General features: G+C 42.3%; 1 protein-coding gene across 4 annotated transcripts in view; it reads right to left on the reverse strand.

Annotated features, from left to right (window-relative positions):
- The window catches only part of ST3GAL3 (ST3 beta-galactoside alpha-2,3-sialyltransferase 3), a 382,096-nt gene that overhangs the window by 203,188 nt on the left and 153,969 nt on the right, over positions 1–24,939 (reverse strand). For all 4 annotated transcript variants that reach the window (XM_038414046.2, XM_043490453.1, XM_043490454.1 and 1 more), the window contains one exon: positions 22,794–22,836. In XM_038414046.2, the coding sequence (XP_038269974.1) occupies positions 22,794–22,836 (43 nt within the window). The remainder of the gene's footprint in view (positions 1–22,793; positions 22,837–24,939) is intronic.

Here is a 24,939-nt window from a genome sequence, read left to right on the forward strand (position 1 = left end):
ATTGAATTCACACACAATTATCTGATTTAAATCTGGGTGACACCAATAACCAGACAGCTACATAACAAAAGCATGCACTGATTACCAGATGAGTAAGAGCATTAAAATGAACAAACAAGTACCTCCTCTGGGATGACCTTACACTTAGAGGTAACTTCTGAATCAGTTGCTTCTTTGGGGATCAAACATGGATTTCCTTTCTTCTGTAATTATTTTTCTTTGATATGAAAGGAAGATATGGCCTCATTCACAGAGCCCTTTATAAGCTGACCTTCATGAGGCAGCTGAAAACATGGTGCATGGCATTATCTGAGCTTACTATTTTTTTCTGCTTGCTTTAAAATCTTGCCGGTTATCTATACCGGGCACCTTAGAAGATGCTCACGTTCACTACCTGTCAACAATGCAGCCTTTGCTTAGAAAATTGGGTTAAAAATGCTCAAGATAACCATATTCAGATTCATATATTGCAACACCAGAAGGGACCGTTGTGATCATTTAGTCTGACCTCCTGTGTAACACAGGCCAGAGAATGGCCCCATAAGAATTCCGGGAGCAGATCTTTCAGAAAAACGTCCAATCTTGATTTTAAAATGGTCACTGATGGAGAATCCACCATGATCCTTGGTAAACTCGTTCCAAAGGTTAATTATTCTCACTGTCAAAAATTTAGGCCTTATTTCCACTCTGAATTTGTATAGATTCAACTTCCAACCATTAGATTGTGTTATACCTTTCTGTGCTAGATTGCAGAGCCCGTTATTAAATATGTGTTCCCCATATACATACTGTCACCTGAAAGTGAGAACAGGCAGTCGCAAGATATTTATGTGCCAGATGCACTAAAGATTCATATGTCCCTTTATGCTTCAGCCACCATTCCAGGGGCTATGCATCCATGCTGGTGACGGGTTCTGCTTGATAACAGTTCAAAGCAGTGCAGACCGACGCATGCTCATTTTCATCATCTGAGTCAGATGCCACCGGCAGAAGGTTGATTTTCTTTTTTGGTGGTTCGGGTTCTGTAGTTTCTGCATCAAAGTGTTCCTCTTTTAAGACTTCTGAAAGCAAGCTCCACACCTCATCATTCTCAGATTTTGGAAGGCACTTCAGATTCTTAAACCTTGGCTAGAGTGCTGTAGCTATCTTTAGAAATCTCACATTGGTACCTTCTTTGCGTTTTGTCAAATCTGCAATGAAAGTGTTCTTAAAATGAACCACATGTGCTGGGTCATCATCCGAGACTGCTATAACATGAAATATATGGCAGAATGCACGTAAAACTGAGCCAGAGACATACGATTCTCCCCCAAGAAGTTCTGTCACAAATTTAATTAATGCATTGCTTTTTTAACGAGCGTCATCAGCATGGAAGCATGTCGTCTGGAACGGTGGCCGAAGCATGAAGGGGCATACAAATGTTTAGCATACCTGGCATGTAAATACCTTGCAATGCTGGCTACAAAATTTCCATGCAAACGCCTGTTCTCACTTTCTGGTGACATTGTAAATAAGAATCAGGCAGCATTATCTCCTGTAAATGTAAACAAACTTGTTTGTCTTAGCAACTGACTGAAGAAGATATAGGACTGAGTGGACTTGTAGGCTCTAAAGTTTTACATTGTTTTGTTTCTGAGTGCTGTCAACTTTTCATCACAAATACAGACCTTCTCATCGTAATTCATGCCTTTGTCATCTCGAAGTCACATGACTGCAATGCCACCTTCATAGGACTGCACCCTACATCCATTTTAATATTAGCAGCATACAGAGCAAAATAAGGGAATTGTGTTTATAGGGACATTGAATGTTGAGAAAAAAGGCAGAAATAACTGACAAGAATTCTTCTGACAAAAAAAGGGGAAGGATGAAAAGGAGAGGTTACTCAACTTGTGCAGTAACTGGAGTTCTTCAAGATGCTTGTCCCTCAGGGGTGCTCCACTTCAGGTGAATTTATGCCCTGCACATTTAATCAGAAAATTTTGGTAGTGGTGCCTGTTTGCTCCACACATGCACCCCACACATCCACATGCCCCATGCCAAGGCTATCAGGGCTATATGGGTGAGTTCCTTTTTCACTGCAAAGTCCCATAAGAGCAACTCTGAAGCAGACGGGAAGGAGAACAGGTAGTATAGCACCCACAGGAACATGCATCTCAAAGAACTCCAGTTACTCCTGAATAATCACCTTAAGTGGAACAGTGGAGGACTCTGGGTAAGAATCTTAGATGGGCCCGTAGCAACACTTTCTCTCTGAAAAACACCATAAATTATTGCTGATTGCTACCAGAAAGGCTGTCTTCACAGATAAATCTAGTAATGAACACACAGTGATTCAAACGGATGGTACATAAGGCCAGTAAGGACTAGGTTCAGGTCCCAGCTAGGGGTAGGGTGTCCGATTTGTGGGAAGATATTTGACAAATCTCAAAGGAATCTTGCCACAGCTAAGTGAGCAAAGAGAGAAAATCCTCTAGAGATCTGTGAAAGGCTGATATTGCTGCTAAATGGACCATAATACAATTCATAGAAAGACCTGATTTCTTCAATTCCAACAACTAATGCAGTACCCTAGGAAGAGGAGAGTGAGTTGGGGAAATATGATGGACTGTTATACCAAAGATGGTATCGTTTCCCTTTCTGGAGGTAACATATTTCTTGTAGATTTTTTTTACTATTTAATGAAACTTGTAGTATATTTCAGCAACAAGACCTCTCTATCCCCGAGAACCATTGCTTGGAGCCTCACAATATGTAAGCTGGGCTGAAGTGTTTGACCTGCTTCTTGAGTCAGTAGGTAAGGAATGATCAGAAGCTTCCATGAAGGACAAGAGGCGAGACTTGTCTTGGCTACATTGGTGCAATTAGTATCACTCTGGCCCAATCCTGTTGAGAATCTTCAGGAGAAATGATCATAGAATCATAGAATATCAGGATTGGAAGGGACCTCAGGAGGTCATCTAGTCCAACCCCCTGCTCAAAGCAGGACCAATGATGTCGGTGGATATGTGTAGAGAAGTCCTTTTGTTCATGAGAAGAGAAATGTGACTCATAGAGATGGGGGATCAAGACCTCCTATGGAGCAATATGTGATGCATTTTGCATTGGCTGCCCTGGCAAACAGATCAACCCCCAAGCTGGTAATGTTATGTGAAGGACTCTGGAGTTTAGTTCTCATTTGTAATTTAAAGAGAAATATCTACTGAGGTCATCTGCCATAGTGGTTTGAATACATGAGAGGTAAGAAGCTGAGATGACTACATGTTTGGATATGCACCAGTTCCAGAGTTTTCTTGCTTCAGCACAAAAAGATGGGACGTGCGCCTCCCTGACACTTGATATAATACGTGCATGCCACATTGTCTGTCATTATCTTTATTGATTTCTATTTGATTAGAGGCAAGGATTTTTGACTGCCCTCAATTCCAAAAGATTTCTGTGGAGAAGCTGCTATTGTGATGACCATTTGCTCTGTACCTTGGGAAGTCCCAGATATGCCCCCCAATCAAAAAGCAAAGCATCTGATATTATCATCATGGTAGGGGGAAGCTGAACAAATGGAAAACCTGCACAGTGTTGGTTGGGTCCTTCCACTAGCATAGAACCCATTGGGGAACAGACGGTAACCTGCCTAGATTGTGTTTGCTGGATTTATAAACCATTAAAAGCCATCCCTGTTGACCTTGGAGATGTAACCTGGCATGCTACACTACAAAGACACATGTGGATGTGTGTCCATCAGTTCAAGGCAACCTCTTACTGTAACTCGAGGACTGCCCTGAATCCTTCAGACAAGGTTCACCATGCAAGAAATCTGCTGGATGGTAGGTATGTTCTCCCTGTCAGAGCATCCAGGGAAGTCCCTATGAAAACTAGATGCTGTAGTGAAGTCAAAACAGACTTTTCAACATTGATTTGAAGGTCCAGATTGAAACAGAGAACACGTGATCTACAGAGTGCAACATCGCCCAATAGGTTCTGCCCTTTATCAGCCAATTATCTACGTACGGGAAAACAATTATGCCCTAACGATGTAGGTAGCCAGCAACTACTGCCAAACATAGATCACCTTGGGTGCCGAAGATGGTCCGAAAGGAAGCACCCTGTATTGGGTGTTTCCAACTCAATAATGAACACTAAGACTTCTCCTATATGATGGGTGAACAGTGACACGGAAATGTGTCTTGTAAGTCAAGAGTCACAAACCAGTCTCCTAATTCTAACGATGGAATTATTGCTGCGAGTCACCATCCTGAATTTTTGCCGTTTACATATCTGTTTAGTGACTTGAAGTGTTAGGCAAACCCACAGCCAAACGAGGGCTGCTTGCTCAGCTGCCCCTCCAACAGACCTGGAGTGAATAATCAGGCATGCTATAACAACTCATCTGCATTGACTTACCCTTCCAAAGGAGCCTGCAGCGATTCAGCCTTCAGGCATGCAGCAGCAGCCTATCCCTGAGCAGAGCCTAGGTCAGATGACCCCCCCAGGCTTAGATATTTCCCCTACCCCACCAGAGCTGCAAATCAGTCTGTGCAAAAGCACTACCTGACCAGGAACTCTCATGGTGCCTCACAGGAGACTCTCTCGACTCCCAGCCTGCTCTTGATCCAGTTCCTGTTCCTGCCACAACCTTGCCCAAGCCCTGTTCCAGTCTCCTCCAGCCTTGTCCTTACCCTACTCTGACCTTGCTCCAGCCCTTTTATGAACTCGCTCCAGCCTTACCTCCACCTCTTGTCCCCCCCTGGACTCTCAGATTCTGACCACACAACTTCGGTCTTTGGCCTGCATGTGGTCTCTGGCTTCGGTATTGATCTGGGCTTGTCTAGGGACTCTGATCTCAGTTCAGACCCCTGCTTGTCCCCAGAACCTGGTTCCAGTACTACCCTCAGACCAGTCCCAACCCTATGTCTAGCTTCAACCTCTGCTGCAACAACAAGGCCTGACTATCGGGAGGCAGTGCCTGACGTGATGGCTAAAATTGGTCTACACAAACCATGTTTTGGGTATAAGTAAGTATTTTTAGTAGAATCCCCTTCCTCTGTGTTGTACAAGAACTGGTTCTATTGCTCCTTAATTTAACAGTGAGGTCACTTCTTGTTCTAATAATTGATGGTGAGAAAGGTTCCTGAGGAGGGACAGAGATGGGTAGGAGTGATAGCCTTGAAATGGATAGTGTAACCAGAAGTTATGGGTTCCAAAACTTATTTGTCTGATGTTATATGCTGCCATGCATCCTGAAAAAGGCAAAGGCGGCATCCAAAAGGAGGGCGGGCGGGTAGGATATCGCAGCTGTAAAGTCCCATCAACTGGATGGTTGACACTCTTGACCAGACATCTATACTGTGACTTGGAGGAGATGGATGTCTGGGAGGATGTAGTTGATGGGAGTTTCTTTTTTTTCTTAGTACCATAGTCTCTTGGTCAGGGGTTCAGAGGGTCTACAGTAGGTTGAATATGGGACTAGGAGTGCTCTTTGTGCTGTGTGAAATCTACTAAATTTTCTCTTATTTACTGGAGTATAGATTCCAAGAGATCTCAGTGTGGCTCTCAAGTCCTTTAAAGAGTAAAGGGGCATCCGTTGAGTACGCAAAGAGCTTGCAACAATCAAAGGGGAGGTTTTCAATGGTACTTTAAACCTCTCTCAGAAAGCCTGACATCTGCAGCCAAGATGCTCTTCTCGTGACTACTGCAGCAGATATAGACTGTGCTGCAGTATCTGCCGTATCTAAAGAGGCCTGGTGTTATGTCTGTGCTACAAGCTGACCATCTTGAATAGTGGCTTGGAACTGATCACAATATTCCTCTGGCAGATGCTCAATAAAGGAATTAAATTTCTTATAATTTACGTAGTCATATTTGGCCAGGACTGCCTGATGATTCACCATTCTGACCTGAAGTGTGGCTACAGTGTAGGATTTAAGGCCAAAAGGATCAAGCTTCTTATGGTCCTTGGTGTATAGGGTAGACTCAGAGGTATCTTGGCTGCCTCTTTTATTAACGGCCTCACTACTAGGAAGTTCAGAGTTGGGTAAGAGAATAGAAACTCCAATTACCTGCAGGAATGTAATACTTTTTATTCACTCTTTTGCGGGTAGGTGATGTCGTAGCTGGGATTTGCCAAATGGTCATAGCGGGCTACAAAAGAGCTTCGTTCACTGGAATGGCAATTCTCATAGATGACGAGGTGTGTAAGAGATCTAAGGAGCTTATGGTGAGACTTCTGAACTTCGTCTAAGGGAATCTGAAGAATGTCAGCAATTTGCTTCATCAGGACCTGAATCTGTCAGAAATCATCTGCCATATAAGGTGGTGGAGGCATGACAGCATCACCAGGTGAAGAGGAGGAAATATTTGTAGGAGATGTCACCTCCTTCTCTGCTCTTGCTTCTTGCTCCTCAAAGGTCTCTTCCTCTGGCACGGGTGGGGGTTAAAGGGGATTGAGGCGAATGGACCTTTCTCCGTTCCCTCAGGTGGTATGAAGACCTCATAGCAAATGCCTGTGGATCCCAGCAAGGTCACTGAGGGAAGCCAAAAGGAAAAGGTGGAGGCATCCATCTGTGTTCTTCACAGGAGAGAGTCATTTGAGATCTATCCTTTTGTAAAACATCAGTGTAGGAGGGAGACTGATGGTTCTAAAATAGACAGGCACTGAGATCTGGGAATCTGAAGTCCTTTTCCACGTACTCCGCAGTGCGGGGAGTGGAGGAGGGAGAGGGAAGAGGGAGAAGCTGTTCAGCTTGAAAAGCAAACGAGGGTGAGCATGGTTTCCTACATGATATGGGGGTTTGGACCGAGAGGATCTTGATTCTGACAAACCGCCAGCACTCCTTAATAGGGGAGACTCTGGCTCCAAAATGTCAGGAATTAGAGCCTGCAGCAGAGCTAGTCTCCCGGCAGCCTCATCAGTAGAGCTGACCTGCAGCAGGTGCCTGATTCGCCACGCAACGTGAGTGGCTGCTGAGGCCAACAGGCTGTCTCTCAAGCCAACAGCAGCAGCTCGCTGGCTTGTCAATGCTCATGCCCTATCTAGTTCTTGCTGCTCCTGCCTTGCACCCAGCCTTGCCTCTGTCCCGTCTCTGCCTTGAGCCCTTCCTTGCCTGATACCCTGCTCACTCCAGACCCTTGGCTCTGGCTCCTGAATATGGACTCCAGCTCAATCTTCTGACTCTGCTTTCCAGTTCCTGACTTCCAGTTTTGACCCCTCGCTCTTGCGATTGACTACAGCTCTGACTCCAGCCACTAGGCCTGCTGCCCACCCTCATCCCAGTTAGCTGACACAGAGACTATCAAGTCTGAATGCTTGCGGTACTGACAGTAACAAAGACTAGTCCAAGAGAGAGACTGTGGAGGGTGGCATTGGTACTGATGTAGCCAGCCCCAAGTGCTTGGTCTCAGACTCCCTCAATACTGTATGAGGAGGCCTAGCGGTCTTTGGTAGAGTTGACTTCCTTGATATCGATACCAAATATTGTTCTGGGGTGAGTTTATAACTCTTTTCACCCATATCTCTTCCAGTGAGGGTCTGGGTACCCAAACTCAGTACCGAGTCTTCTTAGATTGAGTTTTCTTCTTTGCCTTTGCAGTCCTGGCATCACTTGGAGCCTGCATGGAATTCCTCTTGAGACCTAAGGTCTCAGTAGCCCTCTCCCATGTCGGTGACCGAGATCCTTTTGGAAATTTACTCCCTGCCTCCTTCTGCTTAGAGGAAGATACAGATGAAGACTTTGGTTTTGTAGAAGTACTCAGTGCCTCAGTATTGTCTCTCTCTCTAGCCGTTTCCAGTAACTGAGATCTTGATGTGGACGGGGCACTAGTGGTACTGGGAAGTTTATGTACAGGGCAGTCCTCTGCCCCTCAATATGCAACTGGATGTGAGGGTCCATCATTAGAAGTTTAAACTTGATCTCCCTATTTTTTCGGGAGCGACCCTTGAAGGATGTGCGGATGAGGAAGTTACTTACCTATAACTGAAGTTTCTGTGAGATGTGTGATCCCTATCTGTACTCCACTGAAGGCTATGAAGAAAAAAACAAGCCCCCAAACTACCTATCCTGCTCTAAAACTATTAAAGTCTCTCTAAAACTATTAAAAACAGTGAAACTTTGTAAAAAAAAAAAAAAAAGAACAAAATAAAACGGTGTTTGTTGAAGTGCGTCACACAGAAGCAGACATTGTTCGTTCTGACCGAGACAATGCAGTAGTGAGAAGGAACTGAAGACATGGTCAATCTGACCCACCCTTAATCACCTCGGACAAAACCATGAGGCAAGTCAGAGTACATGCACGGACCAAAAATACAAAGGAAACACAAAAGGTAAGAAACTATAAACTGCCTACCTAAATGCTAAATAGAGAACAGGCACAGGTTACAGACTGTCTCAAGCTAAAGGTGGTTGAGAAGGAACTGAGTGGGGTTCGCTGCTGCAGTCTCACCTAGTCTCGGCATGGGGCACGAGGATGTATGGAGCACACACGCAGGCTGAATGGGCACAGCTACCAAATAATTCCAATCAAAGGGACAGGGCACAAGCGCACCTGAAGTGGAGAACCTAGAGGGACACTATACGCAGAAGAACAAGTTGTTTTAGATAACATTTATTAGTCTAAATGAAAACGATGAAAGGCACTGAGCTTTCACAAACTCAGTTACTTAGGGCAGGAAGAGAGTGATGCTGAGATACAGATTAAGATGACTTCTTGTGATAATTTCGCAGAAGATTCAATGCAAGGAGGACAGTTCCAGAAAACAAAATGCACTTTCCAAGGATCACAACAGAAGCAGGGTTTTGTCAAGCTTAGTTTTAAATGTCCAAGTGATGGGTTTCAACCACCTCCCTAGGAAAACTGTTCCAAAGCCTCATGAATCTCACTGTCAGAATGATTTACCCTGATGTTCTACTGAAGTTTTGCGTTCGGCTTCATCCCAATACTCCTACCATCATAAATATTTCCCCTACGTTCATGGTTTTTACAGCCTCCAGTGGTATCCTCTTACCACTTAATCATCACTTAGCCCAGCCACATTTATATAAAATGTATTTTTACCATTTATTTTTTCCTCCTAAATCAAACCCTAGAGTCTTCTGGTCATTTTTGTGTCTCCTCTCTGCTGTGACAAAGTCAGACCTGACAGATATAAGAGTGGTGGAAGCCAGATATGTCAGCCCCAGAATGGTGAAGGCCCTTTCCCCTATAAACTGAAAAGAGATTACCTCAAGTTAATTAGAGACACCTGAGGCTAATTAAGGGCTGCTGGTGATTTTTAAACATTTCTTTAAAAAACCCTTGTCTGGTGAGAGGAAGAGAAGGGAGGAGAAGTGAGCTGCAGCAGGGTTAGTGGCAGCAGGGAGAGACGGGTACTCCTGGGTGGAAGGCTGTCTGTTCTCCTTATAGGAAGTTAACTGTTCATTGGTAAAGGACTGGCCACCAGAAGCCAGCGTAACAAGACCACACCCTGGAAGGGGGAACGGAAAGGTATTCCTTTTTGTGCTGAGTTTGGGGGGTTTGTTGTTTTGCTTAGGAGAACGACTTGGACCTACCCTGAGGCCACCTTGTAAATATATTGAACAATAAACCAGAGTGAAGAATAAAAACCCAACAGAGTAGGATTGATTTACTCCAGGCCCCCACCTTCTGAGGCAGATGAAGAGAAGGAAGTAACTTGCCACAGTGCACTCCCTCCAATTTTCCAATGTATTTCTGCTAATGAGGTACCTAATAGTACACAATATTCCAGGTGTGGCCACAAGAGAAATATAAAGAGGAATTATCATCTCCTTAGTCTATGACTAGATGCCTCATAGAAGAGTTTTCAATGCAGGATTTCAAAGTATTTTACATATAGTGAAATATGCCTCAATAACCCTGGGAAGAAGGTATTCTCATGTTACAGATGAGGAAACTGAGGCACAGAAAGGTGCAAAGTCTTACTTAAAGTTACACACCATATCACGTTCAGATCTCAGATAAACAAAACACTAGAGTCTGATCATTTAAATTACTTAAGGGTAACCTCTACCATGATACCCATAAAATGTGAACCAAGAAAATGTGTAAAGGACCCAAAAAGTTATTACTGACCCATGAAGCAGTGCTCCATGCCTAAATTAAAATAATCGCTTGATCTTATTCTTCTTCTTAGCCCATCCTTTCAATTGTTACCTTCGCTTTGATAAACTAATCACATTGAGCACTTGAGTCTCAGATAAGGTATGTTTTCCAGTCATTGATCATTTTCATGGCTCTTCCATGAACCCGATCTAATTATTCAACTTCCTTCTTAAATTTTTGAGAGCAGAACTGGACACAGTATTCCAATATCAATTGCACCAGTGCCAAATACAGAGGTAATATAACCTTCCTACTCATACTCAATATTCCTGTTGAAACAGCCAAGGATCACATTAGCCTTTTAGCTACCATGTTGCACTGGGAGCTCATGCTCAGCTGATGATCAACCTTGGCCCCAAGTCACTGTTTCCCAGGACAGAGTCCCCCATCCTGTAACACGGCCTACATTATTTGTTCCTAGCTTTGTCTACACCAAGGGGTTAGGTGAACATAGTTACAGCACTCCAGGGTACAGATTTTTCACACCCCTGAACACTGTAGCTATCTCAACCTAAGTTTTAAGTGGCCAGGCCATATTAAAAAAATCAATATTTATGGTCCAGAAAGTTCCCTAGCCGTTTTTGCCCCAAAAATCTTGGATACAATTTATCAAGATGGACTGATTTAAAAATGTCTGTCTTCAGTAGCTGCTGTTTAACATCCTCCTGAGTTAATACTGGAATAGAAAGTACTTATGCGTCATCAGATGATCTGGCTACATCATCTCACTTTTTCCCCAAATACAGAATAGAAATATTTATTGAACACTTTTACCTTTCTGCATTATTATTGACAACTGATGCACTTCCATCTAGTAGTGTTCCAATACCACCGTGAGAATTCCTTTGCTTGGTGATGTACTTAAACTACTTCTTATTGTCTTTAACTCTGCTAGCCACAGATTTCTTCTTGAATCCTTTTGTTTCCCCTTTAAATTTTCTACAATTCCTAGCTTCTAATTTATATTCATTGTTGTCAACCTCCCCTTTGTTAATGTTTTTTATTGATGTTTTCACTTACCCTCTCTAAGCCAACCAGGTTTTTTAACCAGTGTAGCCTCTCTCTTGAATGTGCAATTGTGTTTTTGGGGCATCTAATAAATTGTTTTTAAATAGTTCCCAATTATCATTCACATAAAATGGTTACCTCCTTTTTGTAACGGTTGTTCTTTGAATATGCTGCACGTGTCTGTTTCATTGTACATGTGTACAGGGTGGCTAGAATGCCCTCTGTTGCCATCTGCCATTGCATGCTAGTATAAGAGGGTGGAGCCATCCCCAACCTCCCTCAGTCCCTTCTTACCGGGTAGAGAAGGGAAGGGAAGGGTGGATTGTGGAATGGACATATGCAACATATCACAAAGAATAACAGGTTACAGAGTAGCAGCCGTGTTAGTCTGTATTCGCAAAAAGAAAAGGAGTACTTGTGGCACCTTAGAGACTAACAAATTTATTAGAGCATAAGCTTTCGTGAGCTACAGCTCACTTCATCGGATGCATCCAATGAAGTGAGCTGTAGCTCACGAAAGCTTATGCTCTAATAAATTTGTTAGTCTCTAAGGTGCCACAAGTACTCCTTTTCTTTTAAAGAATAACAGTTACACAATGGTAGGTAACTGATTTTTCTTCTTCAAGTGACTATAAATCTATTCTACTGCAGGTGAATCACAAGCAGATTAACGTGGAGATGGGCTCGGAGTCTATCTAAACAGCAACTGAAAAACTATCCATCCAAAACTGGCATCATTTCTGAACTGATGAGAAATGGCAAAATGAGCAGTGAAAGTGTGAAATTATGGTCGTGCTGCTGCCTTACAAATGTCTTTAATAGAACCTGTTCCAGCAAAACTGCTGAAGCCGTTTGCACTCTATTCAAATGAGCCAACGCTCTTGGGGAGGGGGTGTGATATTAGCTAACTGGCAGCACAACCAAATGCAGGAGGAGATCCTCTGAGTGGAAACCAGTTTGCCCTTTGTCCTGTCCGCAATCCTCACAAATAACTGCACTAAGGATCAAAATAGTCTGATGTGGTCCAACTAGAAGGCCAATGCTTTCCTTACATCTAGTGAATCAAGCTTTTGCACATCTGGGTGCATGTGAGGCTTTTAAACCTGTTCTCCAAAGTGCTTGCAACCCTTCCCAACCTGGTATGATCTGCAAATTTCATAAGCATACTATCTACTCCATTATCCAAGTCATTAATGAAAATATTGAATAGTGCCAAACCCAGGACTGACCCTGGCAGAACCCTACTAGATATACCCTCACAGTTTGCCAGTTAACCATTGATAACTACTCTTTGAGTATGGTCTGTCAATCAGTTGTGCACCCATCTTATAATAAATTCATCTAGACCATATTTCCCTAGTTTGTTTATGAGAACGTCATGTGGAACAGTATCAAAAGGCTTACTAAAATCAAGGTATATTGCGTCTACTGCTTCCCCCATCCACTACATCAGGAATCCTATCGAAGAAGGAAATTAGTCTTTGACAAATCCATGCTAACTATTCTTTATAACCCTATTATCTTCCAGGCGCTTGCAAACTGATTGTTTAATAATTTGCTCCAGAATTGTCCAGGTACTGAAGTTAGGCTGACTGATCTATAATTCCCCAGATTCTGCTTGTTCCCCTTTTTAAAGATAGGTACTATGTTTGCTTTTCTCTAGTCTGAGACCTCCTTTGTCCTCCAGAAGCTCTAAAAAATAATTGCTAATAGCTCCGAGATTGCTTCAGCTAGTTCCTTAAATACCCTGCAATGAATTTCATCAGGCCCTGCTGACTTAAATACATCTAAGTTATCTAAATATTCTTTAACCTGTTCTTTCCCTATTTCGGCTTGCATTCCTTCCCCCAATTGTCAATATTAATTGTGTTGAGTATCTGATCATCATTAATATTTTAAGTGAAGACTGAAGGAAAATAGGCATTAAGCACTTCAGATTTCTTGATGTCACCAGTTATTAGCTCTCCTTCCTTGCTAAGTAGAGGACCTATACTTTCCTTCATCTTTCTCCTAATGTATTTAAAGAACCTATTCTCTTTGCCTTTTGTCCCTTGCCAGATGGAACTCATTTTCTGCCTTAGCTTTTTGACTTTGTCCCTACATACTTGTGCTTTGTTCTTTTCTCATCAATATGACCACATTTCCACTTTTTGTAGGATTACTTTTTGATTTTCCGGTCATTAAAGAGCTCCTAGTGGAGCTATATTGACCTCTTACTATTCTTCTTATCTTTCCTTTGCATCTGGATAGGTTGCAGTACTGCCTTTAATATTGTTTCCTTGAGGAGCTGCCAGCTCTTCTGAACTTCTTTTTCTCTTAGATTTTCTTCCCATGGGATCTTGCCTACCAATTCTCTGAGTTAGTTAACATCTGATTTTTTTAAGTCCATTATCCTGATTCTGCAGCACTCTCTCCTTCCTTCCCTTAGAACCCTGAAATCTATCATTTCATGATCGCTATGACCCAAACTTCTTTTCATCTTCAGATTCACTACCAATCCCCTGCTGTTGGTCAGAATCATGTCTAAAATGGCTGTGCCCCTGGTTATATCCTCCACTTTCTGGGGAAAAAAAAGTTGTCCCTGTACATTCCAATAACTTATTGGAGATTTTGTATTTTGCCGTATTCCTTTCCCAACAGACGTCTAGATAGTTAAAGTCCTCCATTACTACCAGGTCCTGTGTTTTGGCCATTTCTGTTATTTGTTCTAGAAATGTCTCATCCACCTCCTCTTTCTGATTTGGTGGTCTACGTAGACACTCACCATGGCATCACCCCTATTTTTAACCCTTTTATCTTTTCCCAGAGACTCTCAACTGGTCTGCCTCCCACCTCCTTCTGGACCTCAGAACAAGTGTATATATCCTCTCTGTGTAATGCAAAGAAAAATATGCATTAAGCCGTAGAATAGTTTCCCAAGGGGAACGATGGAAGCTCCATTACCTTGGACAGTTAAAATTGGCTTGTGGAAACAATGAGAAATACACAACAGAAAATGTTCCTATCGTGGCAGACTGGAAAAAAATTGATATGTCTAATTTCTATGAGTCTAAGAGGAAAAAGATAAAAATCAATGTAGAGATAGGGAGGGACAAATCTCTCAGCAACAAGTACCAGGGAAGTCTAGAATTCCACAAGTTTACCACCTAGTTTTTGATGGCAAAGCACCACGTAAAGACACACACACACACACACACTTTCAAATCTACCTCGCACCCCAGAAACAAAGTGAAGAGAAAGGGATTTGCTTCAGCTCTGTTATTAAAGTTCTGAAGGGAAGAAATTTAAACAAACAGCAGTAATCCAATCTGTCTGTGTTCCTAACACAGGCTCTCTCCATTTTTATGGCTCTCTCACAGTCTGGATCAAGTTTCATTTGAATTTGGAGGGTGAAAGTTCGTTTTTTTGGCTCTCCATTTATTTTTGACAAAGACCTCAATTTCTTCACATTTTATTTCTTATGAGATCAGGTTTGTGATTACACTGAATACTCCAACGTCTCTGTAACTTCTCCCACATCTTCACTATAAAATAAAATTGCGAGACAACTAAGCCAACTACTCAGTACCACAGAGTGTCGAGCCACTGAGCCCAGAAGATTGAAAAAACATCCCTCATTTTATTTAAATAAGCACCCAAAAGGCTGATGGTAAGCCCAAACTATATACAAAATCCTATTTATTAATAGTGGTTGCTATTATAATCATCTAAGTTGCTCTAATAGCTTCTTTTCAAATTAGATGTGTTTTTTTTGGCAAATCTTTTTCACATATACTATAGAATCATAGAATATCAGGGTTGGAAGGGACCTCAGGAGGTCATCTAATCCAACCCCCTGCTCAAAGCAGGACTATAAATATTTCACTTCTACGTCTCACACTACATGCTACAATCCTTCTGCATCGCTGTGTAATCACCAATCAGCAACCATCATTTTATTAATTCAAGTGCTATCAGTGCGTTCAGATCTGCCATTAATGCAACGATGCTCCATTCAAACTTCATTGTGAAAATGGCTGGTAGCACTAGGTTACATTTCCACTCCATGCTTCACCACTCAATTTTGGAAATAATCCAAATATTTCTTATTCAATAATAAATAAAAGTTTACGTCAGTTAAATTGAATTAGCTAGCGCGATATAATTCTCATTCTATAATGTAAAATAAATTACCCTCACAAAAACTCCATTACAAAGAACACTATTACGTTTGCAAAGCCAAGCACTCAAAAGTTTGGTAATGCTTAAAAAAGGCTGCCTGTGCAACCTTAATTTGCCCCCCCCATGGATATGCATTATGTTACAGGCTTAATTACGTGATCATAGACTATTTTTCCATAGGATGACTGCCTCACTCCATGCACAGAACGGATGGTGCTAATTTAATGAGCAGCTGTTCGATATTTTGTTTTCTCCTTGTTGTTCAATGTGCAGCCCCATTCCCTATTTACTACATGCTATTCAAACCCTGCTCTGGAGACACAATTACTCATTTCTTCATTGGCTTGTCTATAGAACTCATTACTGTAGTATCTGAATGCTTCACAAATATTAATTAAATGTAATTTCACAACCTCGGTGAGAAGAGTAGTATTTTTAGTCCCATTTTCGGATGGAGAGGTTGGACAGCAGTGCCTGTTGGGGGTGTGCGTGCACCCAATGCCTCTTCATGAGCCGCTGTGAGGGCAGAACAGGTGAAGCAACTGCCACACTCCCTCAGTTCCCTCACAACTAAACCAGAGTTAGCTGAGAACTCCAAAAGCGGGAAGGGAGGCAGGTTATGTATTCCAGATGGACAACACCACCGCAAAGAACCAAGTTACTGCTAAAAGGAAAGGAGTACTTGTGGCACCTTAGAGACTAACAAATTTATTAGAGCATAAACTTTTGTGAGCTACAGCTCACTTCATCGGATGCATTTGGTGGAAAAAACAGAGGAGAGATTTATATACACACACAGAGAACATGAAACAATGGGTTTATCATACACACTGTAAGGAGAATGATCACTTAAGATAAGCCATCACCAGCAGCAGGGGGGGGAAAGGAGGAAAACCTTTCATGGTGACAAGCAAGGTAGGCTAATTCCAGCAGTTAATCTCTCTGGTCACTCGATTACAGACCTAAGAGTGGCTATCCTTCAACAAAAAAGCTTCAAAAACAGACTCCAACGAGAGACTGCTGAATTGGAATTAATTTGCAAACTGGATACAATTAACTTAGGCTTGAATAGAGACTGGGAATGGATGAGTCATTACACAAAGTAAAACTATTTCCCCATGGTATTTCTCCCCCCCACCACACCCCCCACTGTTCCTCTGATATTCTTGTTAACTGCTGGAATTAGCCTACCTTGCTTGTCACCATGAAAGGTTTTCCTCCTTTTCCCCCCCATGCTGCTGGTGATGGCTTATCTTAAGTGATCACTCTCCTTACAGTGTGTATGATAAACCCATTGTTTTATGTTCTCTGTGTGTGTATATAAATCTCTCCTTTGTTTTTTCCACCAAATGCATCCGATGACGTGAGCTGTAGCTCACGAAAGCTTATGCTCTAATAAATTTGTTAGTCTCTAAGGTGCCACAAGTACTCCTTTTCTTTTTTTGAGACTGCAAATTTTGCCACCTCACTATTCACCCTCTTTCCAGATTATATATGAATATGATGAACAGCACAGGTCCCAGTACAGATTCTTGGGGGACCCGCTATTTACCTCTCTCCATTGTGAAAACTATCATTTATTCCTACCCTTTGTTTCTTATGTTTTAACTAGTTACTGGTCCATGACAGGACCTTCCCTCTTAACCCATGACTGCATAGTTTGCTTTAGAGCCTTTGGTGAGGGACCTTGCCAAAGACTTTCTGAAAGTCCAAGTACACTATATCCATTGGATCACCTTTGTCCACACACTTGCTGATACCCTCAAAGAATTCCAATAGAATGGTGATTGCTCCATATGATTTCCCTTTACAAAAGCCATGTTGACTCTTCCCCAACATACTGTATTCATCTAGCTGTCTGATGATTCTGTTCTTTACTATAGTTTTAACCAGTTTGCCTGGTACTGTAGTTAGGCTTCTACAATTGCCAGGATCACCTCTGAAACCTTATAAAAATTGGCGTTACATTAGCTACACTCCAGTCATCTGGTACAAAGCCTGATTTAAGCAACATGTTACACACAACCATTAGTACTGCTGCAATTTCATATACGAGTTCCTTCACAACTCTTGGGTGAATACCCTCTGGTCCTGATGATTTATTACTGTTTAGTTTATCAACTTGTTCCAAAACTGAAAATCTTGCAGATGACACAAAAATTAGGGGAGTAATAAATAATGAAGATCACAGGTCACCAACACAGAGCGATCTGGATTACTTGGTAAGCTGGGCACAAGCAAACAATATGAGTTTTATTATGGTTCCATGCAAATGTATACATCTAGGAACAGAGCGCATACTTACACCATGGGGGACTCTATCCTGGGAAGCTGGGACTCTGAAAAAGATCTGAGGGTCCTGGTGGACAATCAGCTGAACAGGAGCTCCCAGTGTGATGCTGTGGCCAGAAGAGCTAATGCGATCCTGCCTATGCATAAATAGGGGAATCTCAAGTAGGAGTAGAGAGTATTTTACCTCTGTATTTGGCACTGTTGCAACCACTGCTAGAATAGTGTGTCCAGTTCCAGTGTCCACAATTCAAGAAGGATGTTGATAAATTGGAGAGGGTTCAGAGAAGAGCCATGAGAATGATTAAAGGAATAGAAATATGCCTTATCATGACAGACTCAAAGAGCTCAATCTATTTAGCTTAAAGAAAAAGTTAAGGGGTGACTTGATTGCAGTCTATAAGCGCTTGCATGGGGCACAAATATTTGATAATGGGCTCCTCAATCTAGCAGAGAAAGGTCTAACATGATCCAATGGCCGGAAGTTGAAGCTAGACAAATCAAAGAATTCTTAGAATTGGAATGTCTTCTAGGAATCCAATTTGTTTCATGCGCTATGCATATTTTTTGGTTTGAGATTCTAATGTCTGCAACTGCATATATGATAGGTACAAATGTAAATAAATAAAAATAAACAATTCACTGAGTAATTTAACAGACCTCTCTCCCTGAGCAACCACGAGGTATTCAAAACCTGTGTGTTGTTTGCAAATTTGTCCATCTTGCCACTCGCCCCCCTCTCTCCTGCCACTTGCAGGTCATTAACAAACCCCACCTTTAAAAAAAATGAAAAGCATTTCCACAGAATAATGAGTCTACATAATATTTAGCCAATACAGGCCAGAAGAGAACCAGGAGTCTTTCCTTCCTACATATATATATTGCAAAGCTTTCCTCCCAGCTGACAGGAGGGTTCCTCAGGATGCATGATTTTTCTTCACTAATGACAAAGTTTTTGGCCTGAAACAGTCTGTGCGAAGAGAACTATTTTCCAGATGTCCCTTTAAAAGACAAACAGCACAATATTATAAAGATATGATTCCACTTCCAAGTCAGATTCCCCCTGCAAGGACAGCCTTGCTAAATATTTCAGGGAGGTATGCATCAGAAACAAGATTTCAAAGGAAAATAGAATTCAAAGCAATTCCAGATATTCCTACAAAGGGGGAAAAACAAATCTGGTTTCTGTGCAACTCCCATAAACACAGGAGAATTCCAAAAGCAAAAGAATTGTTATATAGCTGTAATTATAATAACTACACTACAAAACAATCTGAATAACCAGGACTGGGCATGTGCAGTGTAAAAGAGGCAGAGAGCGCAACAAGGGTAAAATTAAACTGTCAAATGTGAAATACCACCCTATATTTATACCAGCTAAATAACTTCCTGTGTATAATTTGGTTTAAACTGTGAACCAAGCATTTATGCCTTACTGCAGGGCTACCTTCATAAGGGAGGTTAGTCCTTCACTAATACCTTAAATGTCACCAACTAATGACAAAAGACAGACATGGAACAACTGAAAGAGTAGGGGAATCAGGAGAAACTGAGTTCTGTTCCCAAGTGTTTCACGAGGTCACATAAGGTTTTCACATGCTGTCAATAGTTATGGCAACATTATAAAATTACACACGAGTGGCAGAATACCTATCACATCTACAGCAGCAGCCATGTAATGAAGCCATTTCTATCAACAGGGTCTTCATCACAGAACACATTATCTATCAGGCCTTGAGCCCAGGTGTTCACCAACACCAACTTCCCCCACCAGAGTACTATCTTCATTATTAAGTTCTGTAGAAAACTTATCAGACAGCCTAGCTTTTAAGCTTTACCTTTCACTGAGTTCATAGCATGTATTCAAAATACAAGGAGAGCACAATACCAAATCCACTAATGGTAACTACCGTAAACAACCACATGATCTTAACCATGCAGCACTTCCTGCCCCAGAACCATAATCTAATTTCACAGTATTTGTTTTCTTCATGTCAGGCCTCAGTCTGCAAGCTTTTCTGGAGTGTTTTACTAACTTACATGATGGGCGCCAAACATGGACATTTATGATGCTATATAAATATTTTATTTAAGAAATCAGTAAAGAAAATATATTATTATTTTATAGGGTGACCAGATGTCCTGTTTTTAAAGGGACAGTCCCATTTTTGGGGACTTTTTCTTATATAGTTGCCTATTACCTCCCTCCCCCTGTCCTATTTTTTCACAGTTGCTATCTGGTAACCCTATTATTTTATCACCCAGAGACCCCAACCAAGATCAGGGTCTCATTGTGCTAGGTACTGCACAGAACAATAAACAGTCCCTGTTCCAAAGAGTTTACCATCTAAACAGACAAGACAGACAGGGTGAATATTTTTGGAAAGTTAGATCAAAACACTTCAGTCATTTCTGAGAACAGCATCAGGGGAAAATACATTATTTTGTCCATGTTTAAAAAAAAAATCGTAGACATTTAACTGAGAAGCCCTACCGTCTCCATGCTTTCAAGTCCAGTAACTCCTCACTTACATTGTCGTTCTGTTCCTGAAAAATGCTACTTTAAGTGAAACAATGTTAAGCGAATCCAATTTCCCCATAAAAATGAATGTAAATGGGGGGGGGGTAGGTTCCAGGGAAATTTTTTTTTGCCGTACGGTCCAGTACTATAGTTGGGAGGTGCCCCCGCCTTACCCCACACAGGCACAGCCCACTGGCACTGGAGACAAGGAGGCAGGCAAGGAGGCTGAAGGTGCCATAGGCTAGGAGAAGCACGTTGTGCAGCAGCACCGGCACCTTCCCCTACTCTGCAAGCACCAGGGGCGGGGGCATCAACTCTCAGCCCGCCAACTCCGCCCCCTCCCCCTTTACTCCTCACACCGCGTCCTTGCTCCTTCCCCCTCCCTCCATTGCCTCCTGCCCGCGGCAATCAGCTGGTTTGCAGCATTTGGGAGGCAGGGGAGGGAGGGGGAGCCTGTGAGCCAAGTCCTCGCTCCTCCCCCCTCCCCCCTGAATGCCACAAGCCAGCTGATCACCGCAGGCAGGAGGCAGGGGGAAGGCACTGATCCACGGGGTCTGCGGTGGGCGGGAGGCGCTGTCGGGACGGCATAGGGGAGCTGATAGGGGGCTGCCAGCTGTGGACAAAGCAGGCAGCCAAACGACGTTATAGCGAAGCATTGCACAGCTTTAAATGGAGCATGTTCTGTAATTGAGCAGGGACATAAGATCGAAACAACATTAAGCGAGAGGACGTTAAGTGGGGAGTTACTGTAGAAACTTGAAATTTGGCAGATGTACCTTTTACCATCCCCGACAAAATTCACCCAAATTTGACCAAGTTATAAGCTTCATTTTCTGAGTACCCAATTTAAGACACCTGGGATCTGGTTTGCAGAAGTGCCAAACACTCACAGCTGTAACTGAAGTAAATGGGACCTCTGCTCTAAAAATAGAAAGTGCTATAAAATGCTAAGTACTTTGAAATATCAGGCCCAAGGCTTCTCATATTGGGCACCCATAACTAGTTAACGATTTTTCCCTTAATCTCTGTGCCTCAGTTTCCCATGTGTAGAATGGAGTTGGGCCTCCAACCTTAACATTCTTTTAATGCAGTTTTTTGGGGATGTATACAGTAACTAATACACAATTATTTCTACTATCTCAGATACATGCATAGTATCTTTCACTACTTTGTTACTACTCTTTAAGCCAGAAAAAACGGAGATGATGGTACTTTACATACCAAATGTACAGCGTAAGAGAATGGCTTCTACACAGAGACCTTTTTATTCACTGTGCACCATACAATATTTGCAGTGGATGAGATGAAGGCTTTTATGGGGCTTCCCATTCACAATGGGGAGATCCTGTGTAGAATGTAGCATTTGAACCAGCCCTGAGCTAAGACTTCAATGAAACGTTGCAATCAAATCAATACAACCAATCCTTACAAAACACCAAGGACAGCTGTTGTGTGGACCTGAGCCATTGTACAAGTAATGCAAATGTAAGGCATTCCAACCAGTGGATTGTTTCAATGCCTTTTCACCTAGCGCAGATTTGAAGAGGAGGCCACTAACACTCTCTTTACAATGAAATGATTATACAGTCACTGACATCAGACTACAAAGTTGCTGTTCACCATTAGTCAGCAAATTTGGCCTACATTTGACTGGTATAAAGCTATTCCATCTGGTGTCACAATCAGACCTACCAACTTTTGTAACTTTTCGTAACTTTTGCCCCATCTACGGCATGGCAAATTGATCTACTACCACCAACAGCCACTAACCACACAACTCAGCTTCACAGATTTTAAGGCCAGAAGGGACCATTAGATCACCTAGTCAGACCTTCTGGATAACCCAGGCCAGAGAATTTCATCGCATTACTCCTGTATTGAGGCCAATAACTTGTGTTTAGCTAAAGCATCTTCCTAGAAGGCAGCCTGTTTTGATTTGAAGACTTCAAGAGATGGAGAATCCACCACTTGACATGGTTGTTTATTCCAATGGTTAATCACCCTCATGGATAAAATTTGAGCCTTATTTCTAATTTCAATTTGTCTGGCTTTAACTTCCAGACACCAATTCTTGTTATGCCTTTCTCTGCTATGTTAAAGAGCCAGCTAGTACCTGGTATCTCCCTGTAAGGGTATTTATACACTTTACTGAAGTCACCTCTTGATTTTCTTTTTGATAAGCTAAACGGATTAAGTTCCTTAAGTGTCTTGTTTTTAGGCATTTTTTCCAGCCCTCAAATAATTTTTGTGGCCCTTCTTTGCACCATCTCCAATTTTTCAACAAGCTTCTGGATATGTGTGAATGGCCCAGATATGAAGGAATCAGTTTCCAATCTCTGAGTTACATTAGAGCTTACTATTTTCCATGGTTCCACAGGCTTAATTAACTTTTCCTCATTTTGAAGACTCAGAATAAGACTCATAGGGCAGAAAGACAGCCATAGTTTAAGACTGGTGTTACTATCCTCTTGATTAGCCACCAAGAATTGCAAGGGAGTGAACCAAAGTCTCTGCCAGCCTGGCTAGGCATGCAGCAATGACACCCAGAGAGCAGAAACCTTCAGCCTGGTCCTAAACCCCATCTGGCAGCGCACTGTCCTCTCAACCAATCCACACACTGCGCGAGTAACCCAAAATTTTTGTTGTCTGCAACGGAAACCATAACAGAAAAGGAAAGTAGCATTCCCATTGTTCTACTCACAGTTTTGAGTCCAACTTCAGAAGAAAGCCCAGTTTGTCATATTCTGAAAGACAAAAACAGGAGACTTCATGAAACAACAGCAGCTAGTCACTTCTCCCATCACAAAACAGGACAGCAGCTCCTCACTGAATGGCACAACTATTTCTGATTGGCAACGACAGCTGAATGTACAGCATAGTCAACCTATATAGATTATAGAGTAATATTAATTAAATGACAGGTTTCAGAGTAGCAGCTGTGTTAGTCTGTATTCGCAAAAAGAAAATGAGTACTTGTGGCACCAGGTGCCACAAGTATTAATTAAATGTACTCCCTCAAATAATACCTCTGAATCTTCAGGGTTCATTAATTCCAGAGTCATTAGAACTAGTTGGGATCTTTGCAGGAAGAGTCTGAAGAAGCAGCACCATGAAAGACAGTGAATAGGAAGGCATATAATGCTTTCCTGATTGGAGTGGGGCTAGTCTTGTTACTAACTCACCCATGTAAATGTCTTCCTCACTCTGGGAACTGGTAGAGCTTTCCAATTTCTCTTGACTGTCTAAGACCACCCCGTGCCTCCAGCCTTGTGATTAAACAAGTGTTCTCCTGACTAGGGTTGCTAAGAGGGGCATAGTTACACTCAGGGTACAGCTGATAATGCAGGAACTGCATCTGAGAGGAGTGGGGAGCTCTGGAACCCTGCAATGAAAATCTGGGGATGAGCGAGTCAGAATTTGTGCCTCTCAGGAACAACAGGGAACAGCTACAGAAACATTCCCATGGGAAAGTCTATTTCTATGATTCATGTGTAGAATTAAATGCAAACACTTATTTTAGCAACTATAAATATCTTGTGATCTTGTAAATCAATTAAAATGTTGTAGTAAAATAATTATTTCTCTGAGAATCCAGGTGATACATCCCAAGAGACTTGATTTTTGCTTATTAGTAGAATGTATTATGTGTATTGTGGTAGTGCCTACGGACCCCCATACATGCAGTCTCAGCCAGGTTTCACTGAACTAGGTGCTGTACAAATATATAACAAAAACATGATCCCTGCTCCAAAGAGTTTAACAATCAGGACATATTAAAGGAAAAAGAATGAAAATGCTCCTCCTGCACATACCAGGAGAAAGAAGCAAGAGGATAGCCCATGCTACTGTGAAGCTGAGTAACTGGGGGGTGGTGAGAAGAGGTGGCATACAAGATGGCCTCACTGCTAAGACAGGTTTCAGAGTAGCAGCCGTGTTAGTCTGTATTCACAAAAAGAAAAGGAGGACTTGTGGCACCTTAGAGACTAACAAATTTATTTGAGCATAAGCTTTCGTGAGCTACAGCTCACTTCATCGGATGCATAAGCTTTCATGAGCTACAGCTCACTTCATCGGATGTAAATGCATCCGATGAAGTGAGCTGTAGCTCACGAAAGCGTATGCTCAAATAAATTTGTTAGTCTTTAAGGTGCCACAAGTCCTCCTTTTCTTTTCACTGCTAAGAGTTAGTCTTCATTCTAAAATGATTTGGGGTAAATATTGCTTATGAGCTCATGGGTCATTCACACTCTCTACAGCCAGAAAGAGACAGCTTAACTATGTACCTGGGATGAAGTCTTGGCCCCACCAAAGTCAGTGAAGGTTTTTCCATTGACTTCAATGTGACCATGATTTCACCCTTGGCAAATGAGAAGAATTAAGATCCAAGCTCACAATGGGTTGCACACTTCACAGCACCTGTAGGCTGAGTTTACTGCATGGAGCAGAGGCTCCTTGCATTACTCCATTCTCCCTCTACTTCAGGGACTCTTGCAATCTTCTTACCCCTTCCTGAGGCTCTGTGTCTCCCCCATACCACTGCCACCATTCCCCCCATGTTAGGAGCTGTGCACCCCCCATTCTCCCTTTTCCCTCCAAGTCCCAAATTTTGCCTGTACCCAGGTACCCCATTCTTCCCCTGCCAGGAGTTTTGTGTCCCCCATTTCCCCAGGTCAGTCTCTATATGTCCTCCACACCCCCCCACAATATCAAGGTCCCCCATTGTCCTCTCTATACCAGGTGCTGTGTGCTCCCTCCACCCCCTGCAATCATTATTATTTCTTTTCTTTCTATCTAGGAGATAAGTCGTTCAGGGTGCCAACTATACACCACCAAACCAGGAAGAAGAA

Source organism: Dermochelys coriacea, chromosome 8, assembly GCF_009764565.3.
Source record: "Dermochelys coriacea isolate rDerCor1 chromosome 8, rDerCor1.pri.v4, whole genome shotgun sequence".
Classification (NCBI taxonomy): domain Eukaryota; kingdom Metazoa; phylum Chordata; order Testudines; family Dermochelyidae; genus Dermochelys; species Dermochelys coriacea.